Source organism: Dipodomys merriami, unplaced genomic scaffold, assembly GCF_024711535.1.
Source record: "Dipodomys merriami isolate MVZ:Mamm:240054 unplaced genomic scaffold, mDipMer1.0.p SCAF_42, whole genome shotgun sequence".
Lineage (NCBI taxonomy): Eukaryota > Metazoa > Chordata > Mammalia > Rodentia > Heteromyidae > Dipodomys > Dipodomys merriami.
In genome coordinates this window covers 10,978,709-11,004,952 of record NW_027205826.1, presented here as the reverse complement: position 1 = coordinate 11,004,952, position 26,244 = coordinate 10,978,709, and the positions used below count along the sequence as shown (strand labels likewise).

Sequence of the window (26,244 nt, the reverse complement as noted above, 5' to 3'; positions counted from 1 at the left end):
TGCTGGTTCAAGCAGGACCCTTATCCCAAGGAGGGTCTATTGCTTATGCTCTCCGGGGAGGACACCACTGATGCATGAAAAAGCACAAGAGCATTCACATGTACAACAAAAACAAGTGTGCAAGAAAGGACTAGATATGTGGTTAGCACAAAGCAAGGTGGCCAGGCACACCTTCCCACAGCTCCCCCCTTGATGGCTCCTGGTCAGGGGTCTAAACCATGGAACAAGTGGAAAAATGATTGCTGGCCCAGGCCAGTGGTGGAGATGGCCTGGGACACAGGCACACATGCGGCTGTAGCCCACTCACCTAGGTCCGTCTGGCCTGGGCTGGAGATTAGGAGATAAAATTTGGGCATCTGTGGGCCTGGAAGTGGTCCATTCAGAATGGTTCTCCTGGCCTGCACCTATCGCTCAGGAGGCTCAGAACGGGCTGGATGGCTGGACGGTTTGGAACTTCTATGTGACCTTGAGCTGCCCTTCAAAGTCGGCTGGTACCTATCCTATCTCTCTTTTTAACAAGCCCAGAATGCTTTTTAGCACTGTCTGTAACACAGGTCTCCAATAAATAGAAAATAGAAAAAAAATAAGAGCCACAAGAGAGGGGGGAAGGGAGGGAGGGAGGGAGAGAGGGAGAGAGAGGGGGACAGCAGGTAAGTCTGGACAGGTGGCCCCAGCCGAGGAGGAAGGCATCCTCGGCCTAGTGACACCCTACCCCCATGGACTGTGCAGATTTGCAGGCAGATGCGAGCCAGAGAGTGCAGTCCTGTCCCACTACAGATTGCCCGGGTACCATCTGTCCCTGCACACTCTCCTGGGGCTGTGGCCCTGCCTGGAACCATGGCACAAAGGCCTCTGAAGGATCTAAGGGGGAATCCGCAGGGCTCTGCCGGAAACCAGCAGCTGGACTGGAGCCTGAGCTCATGGCAGTGAAAGTCAGTGAAGGTCACAAGATGGGGACACCTGTTCCCAGGCACACAGCAGCCAGGAAGAAAGGCTCTAGAGGCAGCGAGTGGCAAAGAGGCCTCCCCCCCCCCCCAGCGTGCTTGACCACAGGACCGTCCTTCTCCAACGAGGACGTAGACTGAGGCTTTAATTATAGCTTGTCACTCACACGCTGTCCCCAGGAGATGGCTGAGCAAAGGAAATGAAACTCTTGCTTCAGATGGCTCATCCTGCCTGTCAGGAAATTTCAAACTTGCAAACAATAATATCCTAGACGATGGCACGGTGGTCACTCCTGAGGGCCCCTGCCTGCTGCTCAGCTCTCCCCAGGCCCGGTGGGGAGGCTCTGCAGGGAGGCCGGCCTGGGCTAGGACAGGGCAGCTTTCCCAAGGAGCCATCTCTCCTCTACCTCAGCCAGACAATGACTGGCTCAAGGTCACTCAGCACGGCCGGGGGAACAGGGAGAGCCGTAACCATTGCGTTATTGAGAACTCTTGTCATCTTAAACATGTCCCTGAAGGTAACGTTGAAACATTTTACCACCTTGTTCTGCCAAGAACGAAGGCCCTGTATCCATCATCCCTCTTAACCCTCAGGGCAGCCGCCATGAACTGGCTATAATTATTATCCTCACTTTTTCAAAAGGAAAAAAAAATGGAAAGGAGAGAGCTTGTTCAAGGTCACATTGCTAGAACCAGGTACCACTGGAGATTTCCCAGAGCCAGACAGGAAAAGGCTGTTCTGGGACACCCAGGGGCTAAGTTTCCACTTGGTTTGGGAAGAAAAAGGGCGCTCCGGGGAATATGGTGCTGATGGAGGAGGACAAGGCAACTTTGTTTCTTGGTCTAGAAGTGAGAAGTTGATCAGAGCTCCTTGCCACTTTGGGGCTATCCACAGATCTCTCGTGTGAGCCTAGGTTTTCTCATTTGTACAATGCAGGTGACACCCCTCCTTTCCAGGTGGCCCGTACAGTGTGCTGTATAGGCCTAAATCCATGTGCACTGGCTTCAGCAACATGCTGGGGAGATAGAGAAGAGGAGCCGATGCCCCCTGGCTGTGAACTAGAGCGCTGGTGTTTCAGCACCTTTGGTTAGACAGGGAGTCTAGAAGCAGCTGGAGGTGGGGATTTCATTCTGCTTGTTAGGATAGGCCCATGAAACGCTTATCTCCAACTAACCACCAAAAAGCCAGAAGTGGAGAGGTGGCTCAAGTGGTAGAGCACCAGTCTTGAATGAAAAAGCTAAAGAACAGTATCTGGGGTTTGCTTGAGTTCTGCACACACACACTCACACACACGCACGCGTGCACACACGCACGCGCGCACACACGCACACTGTGAGCATTTCTAATGTTTCCTTTTCCAATCTAGGTGCCAGAAGGAGAGCAATAGGGAATAGGGGATTTTTTTCCCTCAGAACCAGGTCTGCACTGGGCCCTCCATGGCTGGGTCTCCTGGACCTGTCATCTCCTCAAACATCCACACTGAGCCTGAAGACCCACACCAGCGCAGATGCCTGTCAAGCACGGATCTCATATGGGTTTCCACTTGTGGGAAACTCTGCTTTGGGAGTCCGATTCTCCAGATCTGCCTCTCTGGCTGGCTAATTTAGGGATGGCAGTTTGCCCCCCTGACCTCAGTTCTGCCACATGTCTAGGAAGAATTGTTAACTGTGTTCAGCGCCTGGTTAGGATGGAATGGCGGCGTCAGTGCCTCTCTCCATGTTTGTGGTGGGCTGATCCTAAGTTCTCGCTGTGTCTACCAGGAAAGCTCTGTGCCAGGTTTGATTGGAGAGTTCCACCCACCTTATGTAGTCCTGACCACTCAGAAGGAAGGCAGTTACAAACTCCATTCACAGGCAAGGAGATGGAGCGTCCAGATGAGATGAGCCAAGGAACTTCTGGGGGTAAAGATGTGTACCGTTCCATACCCACCTGTCCCCATCTTGCTAGTGACTCCTGCCCAATCCTGACTGTCCTGTTCCCCTCCCACAATGCCCTCTGGTCAGCCAAGCACACAGAGCCATTCCTGTCCTGGCCATGGAGTGGCTCCATCTGGGCTGGGTGAAGGATGAGGCGCCTTTCCTTTAATGGTGCGGGAGGCAGGGAAGTGGCTGCAGGGTCCGGTTACTGGGAAATATGTTCACATGGTGCATTATAGTTTTATGAATCCGGTGCCTTCTGTTGTCCCCATTGAAGTACAGAATGCCCGGGGCGGCCTGTCCTCCTTCACAGACCCATTTGTCATGGGAATTGATTTTTTTTTTAATCAGGCTGATGGCTTGATTGCTTTTGTTTGAGGCGGGGGGAGGACTACCACCTGTCTCTGCCATCCTGGGCCTGGCTGGAAGGAAGCATTGGCTCTTTGTCCCAAAGCAAGAGGGCTCGAAGGAGCACTAGGGGACGCAGGGAGCAGGGGATCTGATGAAGTCAACACGATCACAGGTGGGGGTCTCCACACTGGGATCTTAAGGGACAGTGATGTAGTATGTTGCATGATACAGCTTTGGAAGAGGTGGACACAAAGGGGGCATTCCTGCCAACTCTGTTCCACTCGCCAGTAGCTGCAGACTTGGGCAGCGGTGCCTTTTGACCAAGGGAGGGAACAGCTTAGTCTGTTTCTGAACAGAAACAGACACAGCCCAAGGGCAGTGGAGTCCTAGGAAGTGGAGGGGAGTGAGGGGGGACAGCGCCCCCTGTCGTGTGGGAGTGGAGCTCCGCCACTCTGCTCTCCCTGCACCCTTTGCTCTCAGGTGATTCACTCTATAGGCAAAGTGTGGACCTGAGCAAGGCAGCTGTGGTACTTGTGGCACTTGTGAACAAATGAGCTGCCCTTGTCCCCAGATCTTGGACTGTCCCATCCCCTCAGAACCCCATTGTTCGCTCAGGGAGGAGAAGGGACTGGCAGAGCCAAGATCAACCCCCCCTCAGGATTCCCAGGAGAGGTGGCAAGAGGGCCTAGTGTCTGCCACGCTCCACAGCCACCAGATGGTGAGGAAAGGCCACAGCCACACACTAGGTCGTGTGACTGGCCATCGTGGAGTTCAGCAGGGAGGCTGAGCCCTCTCAGCTACCTTCACTCTGAGCCCCAGGTTCAGATGCACACGTTCTCTGGGACTGGCTGGCAGAGACCACCTTGTCACCCACCTGCCCCAGACAGGTCTCCCAGCCGTCCTCGTGTGCATCTGAAGACAGTGAAACAAAGCTCACAGAAAGCTGTTGTATAGTAAGAGCAGTGGGGAAGGAGAGGGGCTAAGCAAGAGGTGGATGTGATTCCAGCACGAGCTACGCATGTATGAAATACCGTGCTGAAACCCCTTTAAACAATTCACGTATATTTTTGAAAGATGAATGACAGGAATATAAACCAGGTCCTAGATGGGGGAGAATAGTGAGAAGAGAAGGGTGGAAGAAAATGAAGAGAGTCAAAATGTTTTATGTACATGTGTGAAAATGAGACAAGGAGGCTTGTGGGGTTGGTTTGGGAAGGGGAAGGTGAGGGAGAGTAACAGACAAGGTGAATCTGATCCAGATACATTGTATACACATATGAATGTGTCACAGCGAACACACTCATGTTCAACTAATTGATGCTAATTATTAATGTGAGGAGAAATTAAAACCACACAGAGAGAGAGGGAGGGAGGAAGGGAAGGGAAGGGAAGGGAGGGGAAGGGAAGGGAAGGGAAGAGAAGGGAAGGAAGGGAAGGGAAGGGAAGGGAAGGGAAGGAAGGTGGGTTTCCATGCTGGTTGGATAAGAAGGAAATGGGACTGGGGTATAAAGCACAGTGGCCATAGGACATGGAGAGTTACGGGGTGCATCCTTGGGGTAACCTGTGCACCCTGGTAGGGGTCCCCAGCTTAGGAAACCATGGGAGTAATATGTGTGCAGTATATTTGGCACTGGCTGTGGTGTGTTGTAATGAATTGTGTGGCAGACAGGCAGACCAGGGGCCCGCGTCCTCACAGTGAGCCACACCAGAGCCGCCGCAGGAAGAAGAACTGGGCCGCAGCCTTCCCAGCAAGGTGAAACCAGGCCTCAGCTTCAGGAACACCAGCCAGGAGAGGGCGGACACAGCCAATGGAAGCTGAGGCCTTTCCCAACTCTGAGGTCTCTTTTCAAACCAGGGGGTCAGGTGGTGGCCAGGGCATGAGAAGTTTTTCCTTCTCATCTCTACTTCAGTGTACTCAGCCGCATGCCTGATGGAACCTTCTTGAGACCCACATGGCTCCAAAGGCAGTGGCAGCCATCTGCCTCCTTGCTGAACGATATCCTGGGAGACAGCACTACGGACGCTTCACGGCACATCTTAAAACCTCTATCTCGCCAGGTGCTAGCGGTTCATGCCTGTAACCCTAGCTACTCAGAAGGCTGAGATCTAAGAATAGAGGTTCAAAGCCAGCCCAGGCAGGGAAGTCTGTGAGACTCCTATCTCCAATTAACCACCAAAAAGCTGGAAGTAGAGCTGTGGCTCAAGTGGTAGATCACCAACCTTGAGTAAAAAAGCTAAGGGGTAGCTAGCTCCTAAGCCCTGAGCTCCAGCCCCAGTACTGGCACCTACACACACACAAAAGAAACCAAAAACACTCATCTGCTGAAGACAGCAGATGTCCCTGAAAGCTCTTCCTTGCTGCCCAGTCCATGAGGGATCTGTCTCTTCTTCCACCTCCTTCCCATCCATAATAATGAAACTTTTTTTGGGGGGGTGGTGAACTAGCAATCTCAGGATTCTGTGGGCAAGAGATGCCCGGGATAGCACCATGCTAATTATTTCAATCCCGGTGCACTAAACCACGTGCCAGAAAGGAGCTGCATGCCTGGAACCCTTCTTCCCACAACTGTTAAGGCAACCCTTATCCTAGCCTTATCCTAACCCTTATTCTGCTTCACAGAGTTAGAATCTCCCGTAGAGTCATGCTAGCCGCCGGACAAAGCTTTAGAAGAGGATTGACAAGTTGTCTTCTTTCCTTTCTGTCAGCAAGGGCAGCATCCTATGGGACAGCAAGCAGCCTTGCCCAACACCCACAGAGACTGCGCAGATGTCTCTTGAAACACCACTTAGAGGCCAGGGCTGGCATTTCAGGACTTTGTAGGGTACTGTATTGGGGTTGGGGAAGGCTGAGAAGGTTCACAGGTGACGTTCCTTAGCTAACTAGGGTAGAGGAGGAGACACACACACACACACACACACACACACACACACACACACACACACACACACACACACGCTCCTGCCCTCTCTCTATGAACACCCTCCACGAACACACCGAGTGAGTCTCAATGTCCTCACTTGACAATCAAGTAGAACATTCAGAAGCAGGTCCCTCTCAGTTGAGGTGTCAGCCGTTGTTCGGTCTCTCCATGTCAGCTAGCTGTTACAGCAAAGGAGCCCCATCTAAACAGTAACCAGTTACTAGTTCTCGTTAGTCCACGGGTAGCCCCGATGGTTCTGCTGATGTGAGCCAGGCTCACCCGTCCATCTACACATCTAGCCCAGCCACAGCTGGGCTAGCCTGGCTCAACTTTCCCAGGCTCTCGTTCTCCAGAGGGCTGGCAATCCTTGTTGTCGGCAAGTCCAAGAAAGCAGGGGAAGCAGCTGGGCCTTCCCAGCCCTCACCTGAAGTAAGTTCACCGCACCCCACTGGCCAAGGGTCGTGCAGCTAAACCCAGGTCAGGATGGAAGGGATCTATACGGTCACAGGATGAGCGGCAAGGACATGGGACAGGCGGGAATTCACACATTCAAACCAGTGACCTGCCAGATCCTCTTAAGTTCAGCTGCCTTTTGTTTTGGTTTGGTTTTAATTGAAGTGAAATTCACATGACATAGAATTAACCATTTTTGCCAGGTGCCGGTGGCTCACGCCTGTAATCCTAGCTACTCCAGTGACTGAGATCCAAAGATCGCAGTTGGAGGCCAGCCTGGGCAGAAAAGTCCCCAAGAGACTCTTATCTCCAATTAACCACTCAAAAACTGCAAGTGGCACTGTGGCTCAAAGTGGTAGAGTGCTAGCCTTGAGCCAAAGAGCTCAAGGACCGCGCCCAGGCCGCCTATTCTGGGCACTTCAGTAAGTGGAATATGTGACCATTTGTGCCTGGTTTCTGTGGTTTTAAGTGTTTTAAAGGTTCGTCAACGTTGTAGCATATATCTGCACTCATTCCTTTTTAAGGATGAATAATATTCCACATATATATGTATGTATATGCAATATATAGCTACATAATATTCCACATATACCTATATATGTATATATTCATATATTCATATGTATATACATATTTATATATACTTATAAGTATGTGTATATACTGGGGCATTTCCACCTTTAGATCACATGTATATACAATTATCTGAGTTCCATTTTCAATTCCTCTGGGTCTATAGCAGAAAAAAGAGTAGAATCGCTGGGTCATGTAACAATCCTGTTCAACATTTTTGAGGAACTCAGTTTCCTTTATTTTTAAAATAGATATGATGCAATTACTTTTGGGGGATGCTGGGAGGCTTAGAGAAAAATGCCTGAGCAGTGTCCCATCGAGTACAACTTCAATAAACGGTTTATATAACTCTCCTTCCGTTCCCTAATTCAATAACCATTTATTGAGCCCAGGATCAGGAATTATGCGAGATGCTATATAGATATATGGGTACATAAGATATAAAATATCTATAAAACGTATGTCTATATTTTTATGGACACATAAATATATCCCCAGGGTCCCTTCCAGCTCTGACTTGCAATGGCTCCTGCCTGTGTGTCCTTCAAAAGCAGGAGACAAAAGGGTTCTCTCTCTCTCCCGCCCCTCGTCCATTCCCCAGGAGGCTGCTGGCTTCATTGCTCCATACCTGAATCTGTTCAGACCACCTATTTCAGATCTGTCGGCTCTTATAAATGTAGCCACACACCCGCAAAGTGAGATAAAATGGCAATGTGATTAGTGTGTGTGTGTGAGTGCGAATGCTTATGTGTCCCTGTCTCATTCCTTTTGTAAAGATTAATACATCACAGCAAGCACTTATGAAAGGAAGAATAAAAACACACAAACACACACACCAACAACCGGGTCCAATTCTCTAGACATTCAATAACCAAATGTCACCCACATGGTAAGCAATAAAATAAAAATATATGTTTAGCAGAGGCAATATAAATATGATGTATATTTTAAAGTTGGGTAACAGAGCAGTAGTATAAAAAATAACACCCAGTGGCAAATTCAGGAAAAAGACCTTTTAAAAATATATATATATATATTTCTTTGGGTTGCCATTTCTAAAATATCTCAGCATCTCAAGCAGCGAAATAAGCTGGTTCAAACCCAACAGGAGTGCCTAGCACAAGACAGGCCTGGGAACTCTTGACACTATTTCAATCCAAGCCAGTGCCTGTCTCCCATGCTCCTCCTGGAGCCCCATTCCTGACCGTCCCTCCTCCGTCTGCTGCCCCCTCCACTTACTGTCTCAACAGTCCTCTCCTTTGCACAACTCCATCACAGATTCCATTCAGCCTCACAACTTGCCTCTGAGGTCTAGAGGACAAGTGTCATCGTTGCCATTTTACAGATGAGGAAACTGAGGCCACAAAAATGGTCTCAACCCAGGACTAGAAGGTCTCTTAGCTGCCTCTCTACCAGAGAAAGAGAACATTTCCTTCACACACACACACACACACACACACACACACACACACACACACACACACACCTTTGAAAAGATTTACTCATAAAATGACAACCCTCTCTAGCCCAGATTTACTTTCATTTAGGAAATACAAACCAGATTTTTTAGTGATGGCTTTCAGTATAGCTAAGTAGGCATGTATTACAGAGCTGCACCTCCCGCTCTGATTTTTGCTGTTTTTGAGATAGGATCTCAATTCTTGCCCCAGACAAGTCTCTGGGCATGATCCATCAATGTTAGGTAGAGTAACAGGAGCACACCACAATCTCAGCCTCCCAAGTAGCTAGGATTACAGGCATAAGCCACCCATACCCAGTTTACAATTTTTTTTTTTGCATTGAACAAAATACAATTAGAAGTTGGGTGCCAGTAGCTCATACCTGTAATCCTACCTTCTCAATAGGCTGAGATCTGGAGAATCGTGGTTCACAGCCAGCCCAGGCAGCAAAGTCTATGAGACTCCAAAATAACTAGCAAAAAATTAGACTGGAGGGATAGCTTAAGTAGTAGGACATCAGCTATTAACAAGAAAGCTGGGAGATGGTGAGACCCTGAGTTCAAGCCCTGGTACTACCAAAACACACACACAAGTGCAAACACAAATGCATACATACACGTACATATGTAATTAGGAAAGTAAATTGGGTTTATCATAAACATCAAAATATGTTTAAGAAGATATTGGAAGTTTTAAATTTTAAGTGATACAAAGGTGACTGTTTCTCAAAACATACACCTTTTGAAAGTGTGAATTACTGAGATTCTATTTAGAAAATGAACATCCAAAAAAGATGGTTTGTCCACCTCCAAATGAGACCCCCTGGGTTTGGAATTATATTGTTAAGGTACAGAAACCATTTAGATGTACCCAAGCAAGTCACTTGGACTCTGAATTTTAATTTCCCTAAGATAGAATAGAATTAGATGGTGTTTCCCACTTTTTTTTTGCACTACACCACAGGGTCTACACAAACTATTCATCGTTACTCAGGGAAAGCCCTGTGGAATTCACAGAGAAACAGCAAAGCAAAGGGCCCCTTCTGATGCCCTGACCTCTAATGCAGTCCTAGGTGAAAGTAGTTTGTGTTAGGAGCAAGAATTCTGGTTAAAATGAGCACTGTGGACTTCATGAGGATAGAAAATAAATGTCACATCAGTCAGCAGTGGCTCTCATCCATAGATGGTATTGCATCCAACTCAAGAAGACAGGGTGCTGGGATTGATTGGTGATGTCTGCCACGGTCGAGGGCAGCAGGCTGCAGGAGGGAAGTGGTCCTCCCTGGAGTCAGTGCTCTCTGAGCTGGCTTCTCACCTGACACTCATCCTCTGTGAGTGGTGAACAGACTGCTGGGGGATTGAGAGTACCCAATGCACAGGAAGCAGATCTGGGTTTGTTCAACTGTTTTTATATTATCCATGGCTCGAGTTTTGAATAATCTATCCCCTGATACCACTGTATTTCAGGAATTGCTACCTAAGGCAAATTCTCCACTTTTAAACTCATTTCCTGAGTCAGTCTTTTTAAGCCCCACATTAAATATTGATCTGCCCTGGAGAGATCTAACTTATTTAGAGAAGATGTGTTTGACTCCCCAGAACTGTCAAACCCAGAAATGGGGCCATACCCCTCCTAAAGCAATAACCATCCAGGATGATGACAGACATGTGGAGGACACTTGAACCAGTGACTTTTGCTCTGAGCCTCAAGGATAGAGCCTGCCTTTGTGGTCTCAGCCAGCCAGCCATCTCACTCAGGATGTCAGTGCTTCTCTGGGAACCTTTCCCGGGAGAGTGGATGACTGCTAGTAGACTCACCCCACCGGCCCACAGGGGTGAACACAGGAGTCTGTTCTGCTTGTTCCCATGTGCTATGTCTGGGGCTGTGCTACCAAGCTCTGATCTTCAGACTCTGTGAACCCTCTACCCTCAATTCCTGGTTTTAATCCTCATCCCAGTAAGTTTTGACTGGATGGCTTTTCTCATTGACAGGAGTCTGTCTCTTAAAGAAAATTTCCTACAGTGATTATGAATGTGACTGATGAAGAGAGAGAGACAGAGACAGACAGACAGACACAGAGACAGTCAGAGAGAGAGAGATGAAATTCCATCTGCTACCACCTGAGGAATAAGTCCCCGTGATCCTACACAGGTAGACCAAAAGGTCCAGGGCCCCCATCCGGCCTCTGACTGGATACTGCCTCTTCCACCTCCTGTGCACAGCCACCTGCTCCGTCACCTGCACTGTGGAGATCCAGCAGCTTCTCATGGTGCTTTAGGCTTCCCAGCACATTGTCAGGTTGTCTTCCAGCTTCCTAGTAACGTTTGTTGGAGGCCTAGCAAATAATCGTCTCTGAGGTGGGGGAAATGGCTGGTCTTCTTGGGTTAGGACGTCAGAGTAGGATTTAAAATCTCAGCTAATTATCCTACCATGCTTGCATTCCATCTGTGAATCCACTCAATGGCCCTATGAAGTAGGGAGTGTCATCGTGCTATGAGGGATACGGGGAAACCCACGCTGTGAGGCAGAAGCCACCAGCCACACATGGCTAATTCTAATTAAGCAAAATTGCTCAATCAGTGCCTAAAATCTTACTCGTTGTGTTTCCTTAATTCTTTTTTCCTTTTGGAAGTGGTGGGATTTGAACTCAAGGCCTCATGCTGGCTTGGCTTTCTTGCTCGTAGCCAGCACTCTACCACTTGAATTGTCTGTCCAGCTATGCTTTTTGCCGGTTAATTGGAGAAAGAGTCTTGGGGAATTTTCTGCTTGGGCTGGCTTTGATCTAAGATCGTCCAAGTCTCAGCCTCCTGAGTAGCTAGGATTACAGGCGTGAGCCATCAATGTCCAGCAAGCCCTGTCTCAAACGCCCAATAGCAACACTCAGCTAGTGACAACCATATTGACAGCACCGAATTATAGACCATTACTGTCACACAGAATGCTCTATTGGACACTTCAGAGAGGAATAAGTAACATCCAGATGCCAGGCAGGAACAGTGAAGCAGGGCTGGCATTTAAACTCAGCCAGTTTGTGTGTCTATTACCCCCTCCCACTGTGGAAAGAGATTCAAAAAGAAGGGGCAGGGGCCAACAAAACCATCTCATACTTAGAGCATGAACTCAGAGCATGCATTAGGTACAGCACACGTGAAAAGCTTAAGATCTCCACCCACCTCCTGGTGATGTGTCAAAGATCTCTTCCAGGCTGGGAGGGAAGCTGGGGCATGTCCCCCAGGCACCTCCATCTCCTATGCTCCCTGAGGAGGAGAGCCAAGCACAGTAGGACAGAAGAATGCCTTACCCACACCGTCAAGCTCCCCAGACCTCTTGGAGAGAGTTCATTCACAGTCATTGGTCCACAGTGGTGATCCAGTTATTAGTTATGAAATTCACATGCCAGGGGCTGGGAAGGTGGCTCAGTGGTAGAGTGCTTGCCTTGCATGCATGAGGCCCTGGGTTCGATTCCTCAGCACCACATAAGCAGAAAAAGCCAGAAGTGGAGCTGTGGCTCAAGTGGTAGAGCGCTAGCCTTGAGCTGAAGAGCTGAGGGACAGAGCCCAGGCCCGGAGTTCAGGCCCCACAACTGACAAAAAAAAAAAAAAAAAAAAAAAAAAAATTCACATGCCAGTCTCTGAATCAAGCATAACCTAAATGATTCCTGAAATTGATCTGAATTTAGAATATTTGTAAACTAAAACACAATTTATAATAATCTTAGTTATTAGTTGAATCTTTCAAAGTAGGATTCAACTGATACATCAGGGCATCATTTCTTTATTTTACTGAGTATTTTAATTTAATTTTGAACAGCTTCATTAAAATATAATATATTGTATTCATATGTAATTCACTCATTTAAAGGATAGCTGGGCATCAGTAGCTCACACCTTTAATCATAGCTACTCAAGAGACTGAGGGCTGGGAATGTGGCTTAGTGGCAGAGTGCTTGCCTAGCATGTATGAAGCCCTGAGTTCGATTCCTCAGTACCACATACAGAGAAAAAGTGCTGCTATGGCTCAAGTGGTAGAGTGCTAGCCTTAAGCAAAAGAAGTTCAGAGCCAGTGCCCAGACCCTGAGTTCAAGCTCTAGGACTGGGAAAATTAAAAAAAAAGAGGCTGAGATCTGGAGGATTGAAGATCAAAGCCAGCCTGTTAGCCAACAATACAAAGAAAGAAAAAAAAGGAGGAAGGAAGGAAGGGAGGAAGGAAGGAAGGAAGGAAGGAAGGAAGGAGGGAGGGAGGGAAGGAGGGAAAGAAGGAAAGAAGGAAAGAAAGAGAAGGGAGGGAGGGAGGGAGGAAGACACAATAATCATAGAACATTTTTCTCACTCCCAAAATGAAATCTTATGCCCACTAGCAGCAGCCATTTCCCCTTCTCCCATCCACAGCCCTAAATGCAATCACTACTCTACTCTGCCTTTATAAAGTTGCCTAATCTAGACATTTCATCTACATGGGATCACACAATATGGGGGCCATTTTAATCTTGATTCTTTCACCTAGCATCATGTGTTTAAGGTTTATCTGTGTAGGAACATATATCAGTACTTTATTCCTTGTTTTGCCAAATAACATTCACTATATGTGTATTTCGCTTGTTATTCATCAGTTGATGGACATCTGAGCTGACCCCTCTTTAGGGTTCTATGAATAAGGCTTTGGACAGGTCTTTATGTGGACATATGTCTTCATTTCTCAGGAGCTTATACCTAGGAATGGGATTGTCAGGTCATATACTAACTCTGATTAACATATTGAGAAACTGGCAAGCTATTTTCCAGAGTGCCTGCCTGCACTGTTTTATATTCTCATCGCAATACACCAAGGCTCCAACTTCCCAACATCTCTACCAACATTTATTATTGTCTATTTTATTATAGACAAATGATTGGGTATAAATGGTATTGCTCTGGGCACTGGTGGCTCATGCCTGTAATCCTAGCTACTCAGGAAGCTGAAATCTGAGGATGGAGGTTTGAAGCCAGCTCAGGCAGGAAAGACCTTGAGATTCTTCTCTCTAATTGATAACTTTTTATAAAAAAGCCTGAAGTGGAATTGTGGCTCAAGTGTTAGAGCATTAGCCTTGAGAAAAAAAAGCTCAGGGACAGAGCCCAGGCCCTGGGTTCAAGCCCCAGGACCAGCACACACACACACACACACACACACACACACACACACACACACACACACACACACACACACACACACATACACACACACACACACACACACAGAGTGTATAGTATTGTGATTCTGACGTGCATTTCCTTAATGACTATCGATGGTGAAAATCCTCCTCCCTTCCTTGGAAAGAATGTCTCTTCAGATCCTTTGAGAGCTTTTTAGTTGAATAACCATTATTCAGTTCTAAAGATTCTTTCCATATGTTGGATACAAATCCATTATCAGACATAGAATATGTAAATGTCCTCTTCCTTTCTGAGGATTATCTCTTTGTTTCTTGGAACTGTTTAACTCAAGGAAGGCACTCAACTACTTGAGCCATGGACCCAAACCCTTTTTGCTTTTAGTTGTTTTCCTACTTGTACTTCTCCCTATAGCAGAGACAACAGATGTACACCGCCACATCTAGCTTTCATTGTGGTCTCATTCACTTCTTTCCAGGGCTGGCTCAAACATTGATCTTCCCCTTATCTACCTCCCCAATAGCTAGGATTATAGGCATGAGCCGCTTGGTCAGTTTGAACTTGTGACCTCACATTTAATAGACAAGTGCTCAACCACTTGGTCCATGCCTCCAGCTCTTTGGGGGCTGATTTTTTTTTGTCGGTCGTGGGGCTTCAACTCTGGGCTTGGGTGCTGTCCCTTTGCTCTTCAGCTCAAGGAGAGTGCTCTACTGCTTGAGCCACAGCGCCACTTCCGGTTTTCTAGTGGTTTATTGGAGATAAGAGTCTCACGGACTTTCCTGCCCGGGCTGGCTTTGAACCGTGATCCTCACATCTCAGCCTCCTGAGTAGCTAGGATTACAGGTGTGAGTCACTGGCGCCTGGTGGGGGCTGATTATTTTTGAAATAGGGTCTCAAATTTTTTCCCAGGATAGTCTGGACTACAGTCTATTAATGAAAGTTATGTTTTCCGCCATAGCTAGGACAATAGAAGAATACTACCATGTCTAGCTTTTTTTTAAAATGAGAGTAGGTCTCCTGAGCTTTTGCTTATACTGTTCTTAAACTCCCATGTAGCTAGGATTACAGATCTCAACCACTATGCCAGTTAACCTGTCTTTTAAAGAAGAAAGAACTCGCTGGGCACTGGTGGCTCACACCTATAATCCTAGCTATTCAGGAGACTGAGATCTGAGGATCTCCGTTTGAAGCCAGCCTGGGCAGGAAAGTTGGTGAGACTCTTATCTCCAATTAACCACCAGAAACCCACAAGTGGTGCTGTGGCTCAAAGTGATAGAGCACTAGCCTTGAGCAGAAAAGCTCAGGGACCGCGCCCAAACTCTTGAGTTCAAGCCCCATGACTGACAAAAAGAAAAAAAGTCTGCATTTAAAAAAAAATCTAGAAATTTGGCTGGTCCCTGTAGATGGCTGGGAGTCGAATATTGCAATCTCTTATGATTTAGTGTCTTTTCTTCCTCATCTCAGTAAAACTCTTAAACAAGCCTGGGAAGTTTGCCCTGCTAATCTCAACTTGGAAATGAGAAAACGGAAGTCTGCCGGCAACAGAGACAAGGTTGCCAGAGAAGTGGCCACATCTTAAATGGGATGCTAAGAAGCTGTAATTAGAGTCTGGATGTGGGACCTCTGACTGCTGGCTCTGTGCTCTGCCACAAAATGTCGCTTCAGAGATTCCTCCTCCGGTTAAATGACCCTGAGTGACTCTGATTTCATTTAAAAATATCACATTCGTACCAAAACATGAAATTGCAGCCACTTACTCTTCCATTCAGCCGATAGTTCCTGAACGCCTACTCTGCTGGGCACCAAACACAGGCCACTCTCCGTGTGTGTGTGTGTGTGTGTGTGTGTGTGTGTGTGTGTGTGTGTGTGTGTGTGTGTGTGTGTGTGTGTATGCATGTGCAGGCACACACATGCACCAGAACCAAGGTTTTGCATGCATTCAGGGCCTTGTACTCTCGTTTGGCTTTTTTGCTCAAGGCTGTTATCCTACTATTTGAGCCACACCTCCACATCCAGCTTTTTGGTGATTAATTGGTGATAAGAGTCTCACAGACTTTTCTGCCTGGGCTGCCTTTGAACCACCATTCTCAGATCTCAGCCTCCTGAGTAGCTAGGATTACAGGCATGAGCCACTGATGCCTGGCTCACAATCCCTTTTGAAGTAAACAAGAGGAGAAATAGCCAAAGCCCTCTCACCTGTGGCCCGGGAGGAGCCATCAGGCTTCCTGTGTGAGCTCCAGCCAATAAACCTAGTCCAGAGAAAGCCACTTAGAGTGACACCCAAGGAAGTGTCGGGAAAAGTTGCCCGGTTCTCTGCTCCTAGCCCACCATGGATTATTGAATGAATTAGGCCACATCAGGAGTCACAGTCACACACACACACACACACACACACACACACACACACACACACACACACACACACACACACACACACACACACACACACACACACACACACACACACACACACACACACCACGCCAGCTCTCTTGGGGAAAAAGCCCCGCCTCTTAGCCCTGGGTAGCAACTAAGTAGAAAAGATAAGACCACATTTGTCACAGCTGGGGTTAAGGTAGCAGCCTGTGTCCATCTTCCCTGAACCTCAACCAGTCTGCCACTCATCCTAGCATTGGAGTTTGCAGCAGGCCCAGACTCTGGGGTACGAGAGAAAGCTCCTGAGCTGCTATGGGTTCCATGTGACGGAGCTGTATGTCTGGGGTCCCCCTCTGCAGCCTCTGACTGCGGGGCGTGCTCAGGAGGGGTACGCAGAGCGTTACAGCGGGGCATGCTCAGGAGGGGTACGCAGAGCGTTACAGCTTGTAGGAAACCTTGGAGAACTCTGGCTATTGGCGGGGAGAAAAGCCATCTGTTACGTTATCTTCGATCTGCCTGAGAATTGCAGAGAAAGCGAGCAGTTGGGTTGCTCAACTATATTGTTCACAGTTGGGAGGAGAGTGAGGAGCTCCGGCGTCTAATGCTGCACGAGGCTGTCTCTCTAGGCTCCTGTGAGTTTCCTCTGTCCCCCAGGTCCTGGTCTCAGCTCTGCCCCAGCTGTTCCCAGGAGGAGCTCCATAGAGGCCCAGAAAAGGTGTCCCTCTCAAACCCCACTGAGGCTGTAAGCAAAGGACTGAGAATGGGGAGAAGGAATGAAAGCAGAGACAATCAGATGAGCCAACCAATCAGCATGGTCCCCTCACAGCCTGGTGCCCTTGGCTCCCGCCTGCAATCCTAGCTACTCAGGAGGGTGAGATCTGAGGATCGAGATTTGGAGCCAGCCTAGACAGAAAAGTCCCCGTGAAACACTTATCTCCAATAAACCACTCAAAAACTAGAAGTGGTGCTGTGGTTCAAGTGGTAGAGTGCTAGCCTTGAGCACAAAGAGGCCTGGGGACAGGGCCCAGGCCCTGACTTTGATCCCTACAACCGACGGAAAACACACACACACACACACACACACACACACACACACAGAACATAGATGTACCAGCCACGCAAGATGAGCACTCTTACATTTGTTTCTTGCCCGGATCTGCCATGACTTGCAGGTGAGGCACAGTGACACCTGGATCATCTCAAGCCGTTTCATGTCTAAAGGAAGATGAGCCACCATCCTGGGTTGCTCAAGACCTACAGAGTTCCTGGCCTAGGGGTCTTTCCTTGTAAACCAGGACCATCTAAGTTAAATGGGGACGAGTCAGTCACCCTGGGTGGGGACCACACAAGCGTCGTATCTCTCAGATGAGCTGCCTATTTCAATGATTCTGGGAGTTCAGAGTTTTCCTGGCGTCCTTGGGGGCGGCTAAAGTCTCTGACTTTAGGGTAAAGCGTGGGTACCAGGAACAAGGGAAGGCAATGGATCAGTACCACAGTACTGGAGGTCTATGAGCACCTACCCAGGCTAAAAAGAAAGGTCTGCCACTTCTTGCCTGCCTTATGAGCACTTGAGCACTTGATACAATTTTGGTGTTCCTGCAGCCATCGTGTGACCGTGAGGTAGGGAGGAAGGGGGAGAGAGACTGAGTAGCAAACCCAGAGCCTTGTCATTGTTGAGTTACTCAATCAGCCGTCTACTTGGGCTGCCTTGTTATAATGGGAGTGCAGGGAGACAACTTCAAAAAGACAGCACAACAGACATCCTGTGACTTGTAGCTAATAGCTCTTGACAAAGAATGAGGTTTCCAAGACTTCAGCAGAAAAGACTATGAAAAGACACAAAACATTCATGTAGTCTCCAGATAGGACACTCAACCTAACCTGCACCCAGCCACACCCAGTTCTCCAAGACTGGATGCTCATGAGCCTTCTGGCTCTTCCCCCAATATGTCTTTGTCATTATCACTTTAGTAAAACTCACTTGGAGCTAGGAGCCTTGGGCCATCCCCAAAGAAACTTCCAGCCAAGGGGAAACAACCCACCACTTCAAGTCCATTTGCTGCAGGCTAGAGGTCAAGAGAGCTACTCAAGAACCCACTAGGACTCTGAGACCACTTAATCTTCTCAACTCGCATGGCCATTATGAAAACGATGTCTCAAAACGGGCATGTGCACATGTCTCTGTGGTGGGTCCTCAAGACTCACTAGAATATGCAAAATCCTTGTGGTTGACAGTCAACTACAACAGGACAGAGATTCAGGCCAATAAAGAGCCCGGAAGACAAGGTCCAGAGGTGACCAGGCTAGCTTCTAGTTGAACAGATGATGCTTAAAGTGCACTAAGTACTGACGACCAGGGCAGCTTCTCTGCACCTTGGTGTCCAGAGTTTTTATTGGTGGCTTATCACATAGCTTGGAACCACTGTGTAGCTGACCTTAGTAATATCTAGTCTGCAGCTTCCCCCATTGGTCAAACTGATACAACTCACCTAGGGCCCTCATCATAAATCACCTTAGCACAAACTATCTGATGTGGCTGAAGACCCCAGAGAAACAAAGATACTGCTATCAGACAATGTATTACAAGCACTTAGAGGGTGGTTCTGAACCTATACAAGGTTCTCCAAGATGTATTCATCTCAGACCTTCTAAGATGAAGGTTTAGACACACACACACACACACACACACACACACAATCATATCTGTTTTCTGCATAAGGTTGAAAGCTGTCACCTACTAATATTTCTTCCATCAGTAATGTTACCCTTTAGAAGTAGGGAGCTTCAGTCTAACTCTCGCCTCATTGTTGGGGGCCTCCTTCATGATGGAGGGGCGGGGTGAGGTGGAACCTGCATTCCAGGAGAGTTCTTAGCTTCTCTTTGCCTCTCCCACTTCCACAGATAAGAGGGAAGGACTTTCTGACTGGTGGGTTTGAAGAGAGGGCAGCCAGAACCTGGCCATCCAGTCCACCTGCAGACAGATCACTCCACACTCCTCAGCAGCCCTCCTTCAGGAGACTCGCAGTGTCCGCACTGTCTGCACCAGGCCTGAGAAACATAGGAACTTTGGCAATGAGGACCCAGCTAGCCCGTGTGGCCAACAGTTCCTAAACCACTAGCTTGGGCAGGATTATCAGCCACGAAGGTGAGAATTTGTCTTCATTGCTTAGCTCCTCTGTTTGACATTCAACTAGTTGCTAATGACAGCAGAAAAAAAAAAAAGAGGGGTGATATTGAGGGTTTTCTTTTCTGATATTTGCAAAGTCATGATTCAATTCCCCTTCAAAATAATTTTTCTAAGCTCCTCAGGTCCCTCTCTTGTTCTACTTCCTCAGGGTCTTCCGGCCTGTTCCCATCCTTCGGACATGCTCCAGGCTGCCAGGTATCTGAATGCTGAGCCAGAATGAAATACAGATGACCCCAAACATGGCATAAATATCTGGTCTTTCTCTCAGAATTCCCCCCCCCCCCCACGCCATTCCCTGGGCAGGTGCATTGTAGATGGAGCCTGCGGTCGACTTCACTCCTTCCCCACCTGAATTAACAGTAGATCCTATTTCCTCAGGGAAATTCTTAAACCTCTTCTTTATTAGCCATCCAGATTCTCCTTCTGATACATATGTAAATATCCGCACATGCACATGCGCACACACATACAGGCCTTCCCTACAAGGTTCAAGAGTGCAGCAGTCATCTCCACAAAACAATCCTTTCTCCCAGAGATCAACCATACTAGTTTCAGCTCTGTATTTTATCCACTCCAGAAGGGCTTATCAGACATCCACAAGGCTTCCAAAAAGACCACAGAGTAGTGAAGAGCACAGACTCAGAACACTAGACATTCCTAAGTTCGAATCCCAAGTCTACTAGTTCCTGACCCTTGGTGTCCTCTGAATCTCCAAAGACCTACCTTCAAAGGGATCAAGCACGAGGCGTGGAATATATAATAATCCAGATGACTAAGCTACTATATTAATAGTAATATGGATATTATTTTAGTTCAGTGAACTCTCCCAAATAGAAACTTGCCTACAGTTAGACTAAGGGATACAGCCCTTCTGGACAGATGGCTAATGGGTAGATATTGCAATTAGCCACAGTCACAGATCCCTTTGTGATGTTCAACTTGGGGGTTGCAGATGTTCAGGCTTTTCTTGGAGAGAGTCTATGGGAGAGAGGAAGGATGAGGCTGCCGCAGGAGGTCAGAGGGTATGGGCTAGTCTATAAGTAAGGCCTGGGCTGGAGAGAGGAGGCCCCACGCCTCAGGCTGGCTCTGGTCTCCAGGCAGCTCTTTGTTTAAAGGCTACACTAGCTACTACGTGACAGTATTTCCAGGGCCAGAGAAAGGATATGTAAAGCAATGAAACAGAAGGCTAATGAGAAATATAAGGTGCAGGGGGGACAACTAATGACCCTCCCCCTCAAATCACCCATGTGATCATCTCAGGCAGATCATCTCAGATCATCTCAGACATCTCCAAAATCACCTCGGGTTGAGGGGTCGGGAACAGCAGAATGGTAAATAAGCACAGGTGGCCTACATTGGAAGACTTTGAGAAGAAGCCTCAGCCGCCGCCTTTGGTCCGTTGCCCACGTTGACCATAGGAACAGGAGGTGCTGTGGAGGCTCCTAGGAGTGTATACTGTCTGATAAATGTCCCCAAACCATAGCAAGTCTTAACCCATGAATCAAACATGGAAGTCCACGTCACTACTTTATTGTGTCCCTTTATAGGGGTCCCATCAGCAGTGCACTAGAGCTCGAAAAGGACCACTCATCCAAAGGCTTAAGAGGCTTGTCCATAAGATGGTCCAGGCTGCAGACTAAATGGAGGGGAAACAGAAGTGGCCTAAGACAGCGATGTAGGAGAGGAACAAGTCCAGTGTGAAAACAACCAGGAAGCCCAAGCAAGTGAGGGCAAGAATAATAAAAACCAAAGCCATCTGGGACCATTTGCATATTCAGGCAAATAAACCGGCAAATGTAGACCATACAATGACAGATCTCAGTAGGCCAGGCATGAAGTGACAAATTGTTAGGAGTCTTGAGTCATTCAAAGGTAAGTCTATTCAACACAGTTTAAGAATATACAAAAAAAAAAAATGCCGTCCATCCCAGCGATATTACCATTACAAACAGGAAAGGGTTCACAGAGAAAGTTACAGGTGTGTGAGAGGTAGTTTTGGGGTACCTCCCTCCTCGATGAGGCTGGATAAATGGAACTTCACCCAAAACACATATCGAGGTCTTTTTTTTTTTTTTTTGGCTCTCTATAAGCTGTTATTTTTTTTTTTTTTGTAAAAGAGAAAGAGAAATGTGGGTGAGGACTTAGCATTTGTCCTTCCATTAAAAACAAAAAAAAAGTGTCCACTCAGCTGGGCTGGTCCCGCACTGGCGGTAGGTGGTAGGTCAGTCTGCCTGGTTATTCCTGGTGGCAGCCAGCATGTCTCGACCTCTGCCCAGAAGCATGTGCTCCAGCCGCTGACAGTGCTCCCGAAGCTGTTTCTCCCTTGGCAGCAGAAAAGTGAGGACCTTGTTGCGCACGATGCCTCGGTCCTCCTCTTCCCTCAGCCTCTGCTTCACGCGGGCCGCCTGCTCCTCTTGCTGCGTTAGGATGCTATTCATCTCGCAGAAGGCATCTTCAAGATAACCGATGGCCTTCAACACCTCCTTCTTAAACTCCTCCAGCTCCCGCTGCACCAAGGCCACTTTCTGTTGAAGGTTCTCCAAATCAGCCGGGGGTAGAAGGCAGGAGGGCCATGACTGGGAGAGGGAAAAGTCTCCAGACTGAAGGCCACTCTCCACCATCTTCTGCCCTTGTAAAGTATTGACTTTCATGAGAATGGAACTAGCCTGAAACAGGGGTTCCATTGCCTTTCTTCCTCAAAAGAGGGAGCTAAGAAAACAGCCTGACCAATGAGTTGTTTGGGCTAGAGGCATAATCATTTGGAGTGGCCAGATACTACCCATTGTGACATCAAGGCTTTGTCAGCCAATCAGAAAGAAGACCACAGTCCTCTTATTTGCATATTGTAGCCTCCTCTGTGGGTTACCAAGGGTTCTGTCTGCACTTTCTAGGTCACCCTCCTGAGAGGTGCATTTGTCATGATTCATCATCTTTCTAGAACCAGAGCTCACGCTCTCCTTTCAGGGGAGATCACAGGCAAGAAAAGGCAAGCTAGGCCTAGTTCACTCTGCTAAGACTCAATGGTCTCCCACCCTGCAAGGGGCTTGGCTGATCCTAGAATGGTATCTAGACTTCAGCATCTCACAGTAAGATGGCAACATATAAAAAATGAATCCTAGGTCTGGGAATGAGGTGTAGTGTAGAGTGTTTGCCTAGCATGCAGAAAGCCCTGGGTTCGATTCCTTAGTACCACATAAACCGAAAAAGTTGGAAGTGGCGCTGTGGCTTAAGTGGTAGAGTGCTTGCCTTGAGCAAATGAAGTTCAGGACAGTACCCAGGCCCTGAGTTCAAGCCCTAGGACTGGCAAAAAAAAAAAAAAAAAGATACCTAGCTGTACTAATTAACTCTATATTCTTATTACATGTTTCCAGAACTCAATAATACTCACATTGTGAAAAAGGTGTTAACCTTGATGTATCCACCAGAGCATCTCCAGGGTAAACCTGATCTACTCATATTCAACAAATACTTCCTGTGAGCTCACTCAGTCCTGGAACCACAGGAACAAGTGTGAACAATGGTATATGGTTCCCCAGTATACCTGGATATTGACAAATATGAGGGGAAAAAAATAGAAACTGAATCTTGTACTTTTTACCTGGGTATTATAACAAAGGAGAATGTTTTTAATCAATCCACATTTAGTTTAGTGAAGAACAAATACCTACCTTGCAGATTTCAATCTCTTCACAGACTTCTCTCCTGAACTCGAAATCTAAAGCTCTTGCCAACACTGGGCCTCAACTATGATCCATCCAAAGCTGAACTGATGACCTATCAACCAAACGGGCTCCAGTTGTGGTGTCGCTGTCCTGCTGTCCTACGAATGACAACGACCTGGGGTAGCCCCCACAGGAGAAAACTGGCTCTATGGTCTGAATGTTACTCCCTCCCAAACTCATGTTGAAACTTAATTGCCATCATACCACAATTAAGAGGTGAGAGACAAGCTCGACGTGGGAGGTTTACACCTGTAATCCTATTTACTCAGAAGGCTGAGATCTGAGAATCACAGTTCAAAGCCATCCCCTGGCAGGAAAGGTCATAAGGCTCTTATTTCCTTAATCACCCAAAAGCCAGAAGTGGAGCTGTGACTCAAGGGGTAGAACACCAGCTTTGAATGAAAAAGCTAGGGGACATTGCCCAGGCCCTAAATTCAAGCCCCAATACTGGCACCAAGAAAAGGAGGTAAAAGACTTTCAGAGGCAGAGCCACCCTGACTACATTAGTGTCATTATCTCCATAGTGGGTTCCTTATTAGAAAAAGGTGAATTCCACCTCCTTTTGTCTCTCTCCTTCCTTCTCTTTTGCTCTAGGATGATGAAACAAGAAAGATCCTCACCAGATGCCAGCACTTTGACCCTGGACTTCACAGCTTTCAGAACTGTGAGGAAATAAATTTCTGTTCTTTATAGCTTGCCCATCCTCTGGTCATTTTGTTCTGTCAGAATAGAAGAGAGTAAGCCATCTGGAATCAACTAGACTTCTCTGTATCAAAGTGGCTTTGAGTGATATTAAGTGTGTAGCACTTGAAATACTCTAGCACCAAATTGCTTGGGTCGGAGTCCTAGCTCCACCACTTGTAAGCTATTCCTGGTGGTAGCCTGCATGTCAAAGTTATCTCCTTGAGCATGTTTCCTTCTCTACAAAGAAGAGTTCCTAATTCATTGGTGAGCAGCAATCCTGGGGGGGCAGGAGGGGTAATGAATAAAGCTCTAGTTTATAGCTTTTTACCAATTCCTATGGTGTAAATACTGCCACAAAACCAATTTCAAGCTACCAACATGGTGTCACCAGAAAGATACACCAAATCTATACAAGCCCTCTCTAGCACCACAGGGCCTGTGGTAAGGGCCACTGCCTTTTTCTAAGATGGAGATTGACTGCCTAGGGGTCAGCACAGAGGGCATTTTGTGCGGAGATTTCTAGCTAAATCTAAGGTGGAGTTGTAAATGGCAAGAACCTCTTTCTGTCAGGACGGAATAGGGGGTGGTCTGGAAGTCGGGAGATCTAGAGTCTCGTGTATTACATGGTTGCACATCAGTTGCCTCTGCTCGGAACCTGTATCCTGGGCTGGAACGCGGGGAGGTGGTGATGGGGTCTCAGAAGGCTCTAATACACAGTCCCCCCTTTTCCTGACTTAGGACCTTGTTCTTCCAGCTCCTTTAGCACAGTAAACTCCACAAGGAGAGAGACCATGCACTTCTCATCTTGCTTACCCTTGGGTGTCCTGCCTAGTGTCCTGCACATCATGGCACTCCTATAGTTCAACGAATCAAAATGATGTTCCTAGGTAGCGATCAAATCCCGAACACCCCTAGCTTCTCCGCTGATAGGGTGACACCTACTGGTCAGAGCAGAAACAGCAGCCTCCTGATTACAGAACAACAGATGCCAAGAGCATGTAAAATAGCAGGGGGTTGTGGTGTATTTAATTGGGGGGGTGGGGCAGTTGGGCATATAGTAGGTTCTGGATAGGTATTTCCTGGACTAGTGAAAGGAAGAAGCTGTCTGTCTTCCAGTCTCTTGACAATCTGTTTTTGTTTCTGCCCTTTCTCTCTACCCTGCCTGTGTGTGTGTGTGTGTAGTGTGTGTGTGTACGTGTGTGCAACCAAGCACACATCTGCATGTGTGTGCCCACACATGTGTGTCACTGCCTCTTTGTCTTCTGTGAGAAATGCTAGCAGTCACAACCGAAGCTGTGAATCAGACACTAGCAGAGATCAGAGTGGAATCGCATGTTCTCAATTTCCCTGGTGCCTTTGAATGAGTTTTCAGTGTGCTCCATGGAATCAGAGGGGAGGGGAGTACAGTGGTCCCCCTTATTCTGGGGGCCACAGGAGGCTGGGAATCAGTGACAGCTGTCGGCAGAGGTTTCAGGACTGGGGGCTGCTAGACCACCGGCATCTTCCCAAATGTGCCACAAAGGGACTCCCTTCCAGCTTTCTCCAGCCAGCCACAAGGATGGAGAGAGCTGGGGATGATGTTCAAGAAATAACAGCAAGGGGAAAAGCTCAGGGTAGAAACTGAGCTCAGAGGAGCGCTGTGGCTGGAGGCCATGCTAAGCAGGAGCTGGCTGGCAAGGAGAGAGGCACAGCGCAGACAGGGTCTGGGGTTCCCCAGGTTGCTGTGTGTGTGTGTGTCAGGGCCCCACAGGGACATGGGGAATGTGGGCAATTTCCACATCTGCGGCTGGTATTCCAGTCTGGGAAATGGGGACGTGACACACAGGGGTGGAGGAAGGAAGCAGGATCAAGAACAATACTTGGTACTGTTCACCATGATTAATTAACCCAGTGCCAGAGCCCCAAGGCGCAGGGCTAAAAATACCTGCTTCCCTCTGAGATGCGGCAGCTGCCACCCAGCAACTTTTAGCCACGCCATTTGTCATAATTTGACACTGCTAAGGAGTGTCCACAGGGCTGAGCATCTGCAAGAACAGAATTCATCTAGGCCCCACCAGCCAGCTGATCCTCGGGACCCATCCACAGCGCATTCCTACCTTAACTCCTCTCCCGTCGTCCCTGAGCCCTGTCCCCTTTCCCTCACCCCCCATCCCCCCCCCACCTGCCGGTCGCCTGCCCATAGCCTGCTGCCTGTTGGGCTCACCTCAACCCCACCCCCACCCCAGAACTGAGGGGACCCACCTCCAGAAGTGGGAGCCAAGTGTTCTGTAGAGCAGGAGTGCATCCTTGGGTGGCATGTTTCACACCACTGCAACTCTGCAACTCGGATTGCAGCCATCTATCAGAGGCCCTGCCAGCCCAGGGCGGCGCTTTAATTAAAATATGTAAAACACCCTGGCGGAGTTGGAGCTGAAGACACAGGAGCCTGCAGGGGACAGGAGCAGGCACAGGCTAGCCCAGCCTGGAGCCAGTCTTTCCCCAGTCTGTGTGGTTGGCACTGCCAGTAAGA

General features: G+C 48.0%; 1 protein-coding gene and 1 long non-coding RNA gene across 3 annotated transcripts; one reads left to right on the top strand and one right to left on the bottom strand.

The window, feature by feature from the left end:
* Window positions 1–20,845: 20,845 nt before the first annotated feature.
* Window positions 20,846–22,072, bottom strand: Ccdc182 (coiled-coil domain containing 182). The gene has a single exon (XM_069993289.1). The coding sequence runs from the start codon at window positions 22,011–22,013 to the stop codon at window positions 21,552–21,554; it is 462 nt and encodes a 153-aa protein (XP_069849390.1). The 5' UTR covers window positions 22,014–22,072; the 3' UTR covers window positions 20,846–21,551.
* Window positions 22,073–22,190: 118 nt separating this feature from the next.
* Window positions 22,191–23,714, top strand: LOC138807510 (uncharacterized). Of its 2 annotated transcripts, none has more exons than XR_011366183.1 (3): window positions 22,191–22,315; window positions 23,023–23,267; window positions 23,646–23,714. It is a non-coding gene; the product is annotated as an uncharacterized lncRNA (long non-coding RNA). The 2 variants fall into 2 exon arrangements; XR_011366184.1 differs by having other exon boundaries at window positions 22,191–22,415.
* The last annotated feature ends 2,530 nt before the right edge of the window (window positions 23,715–26,244 follow it).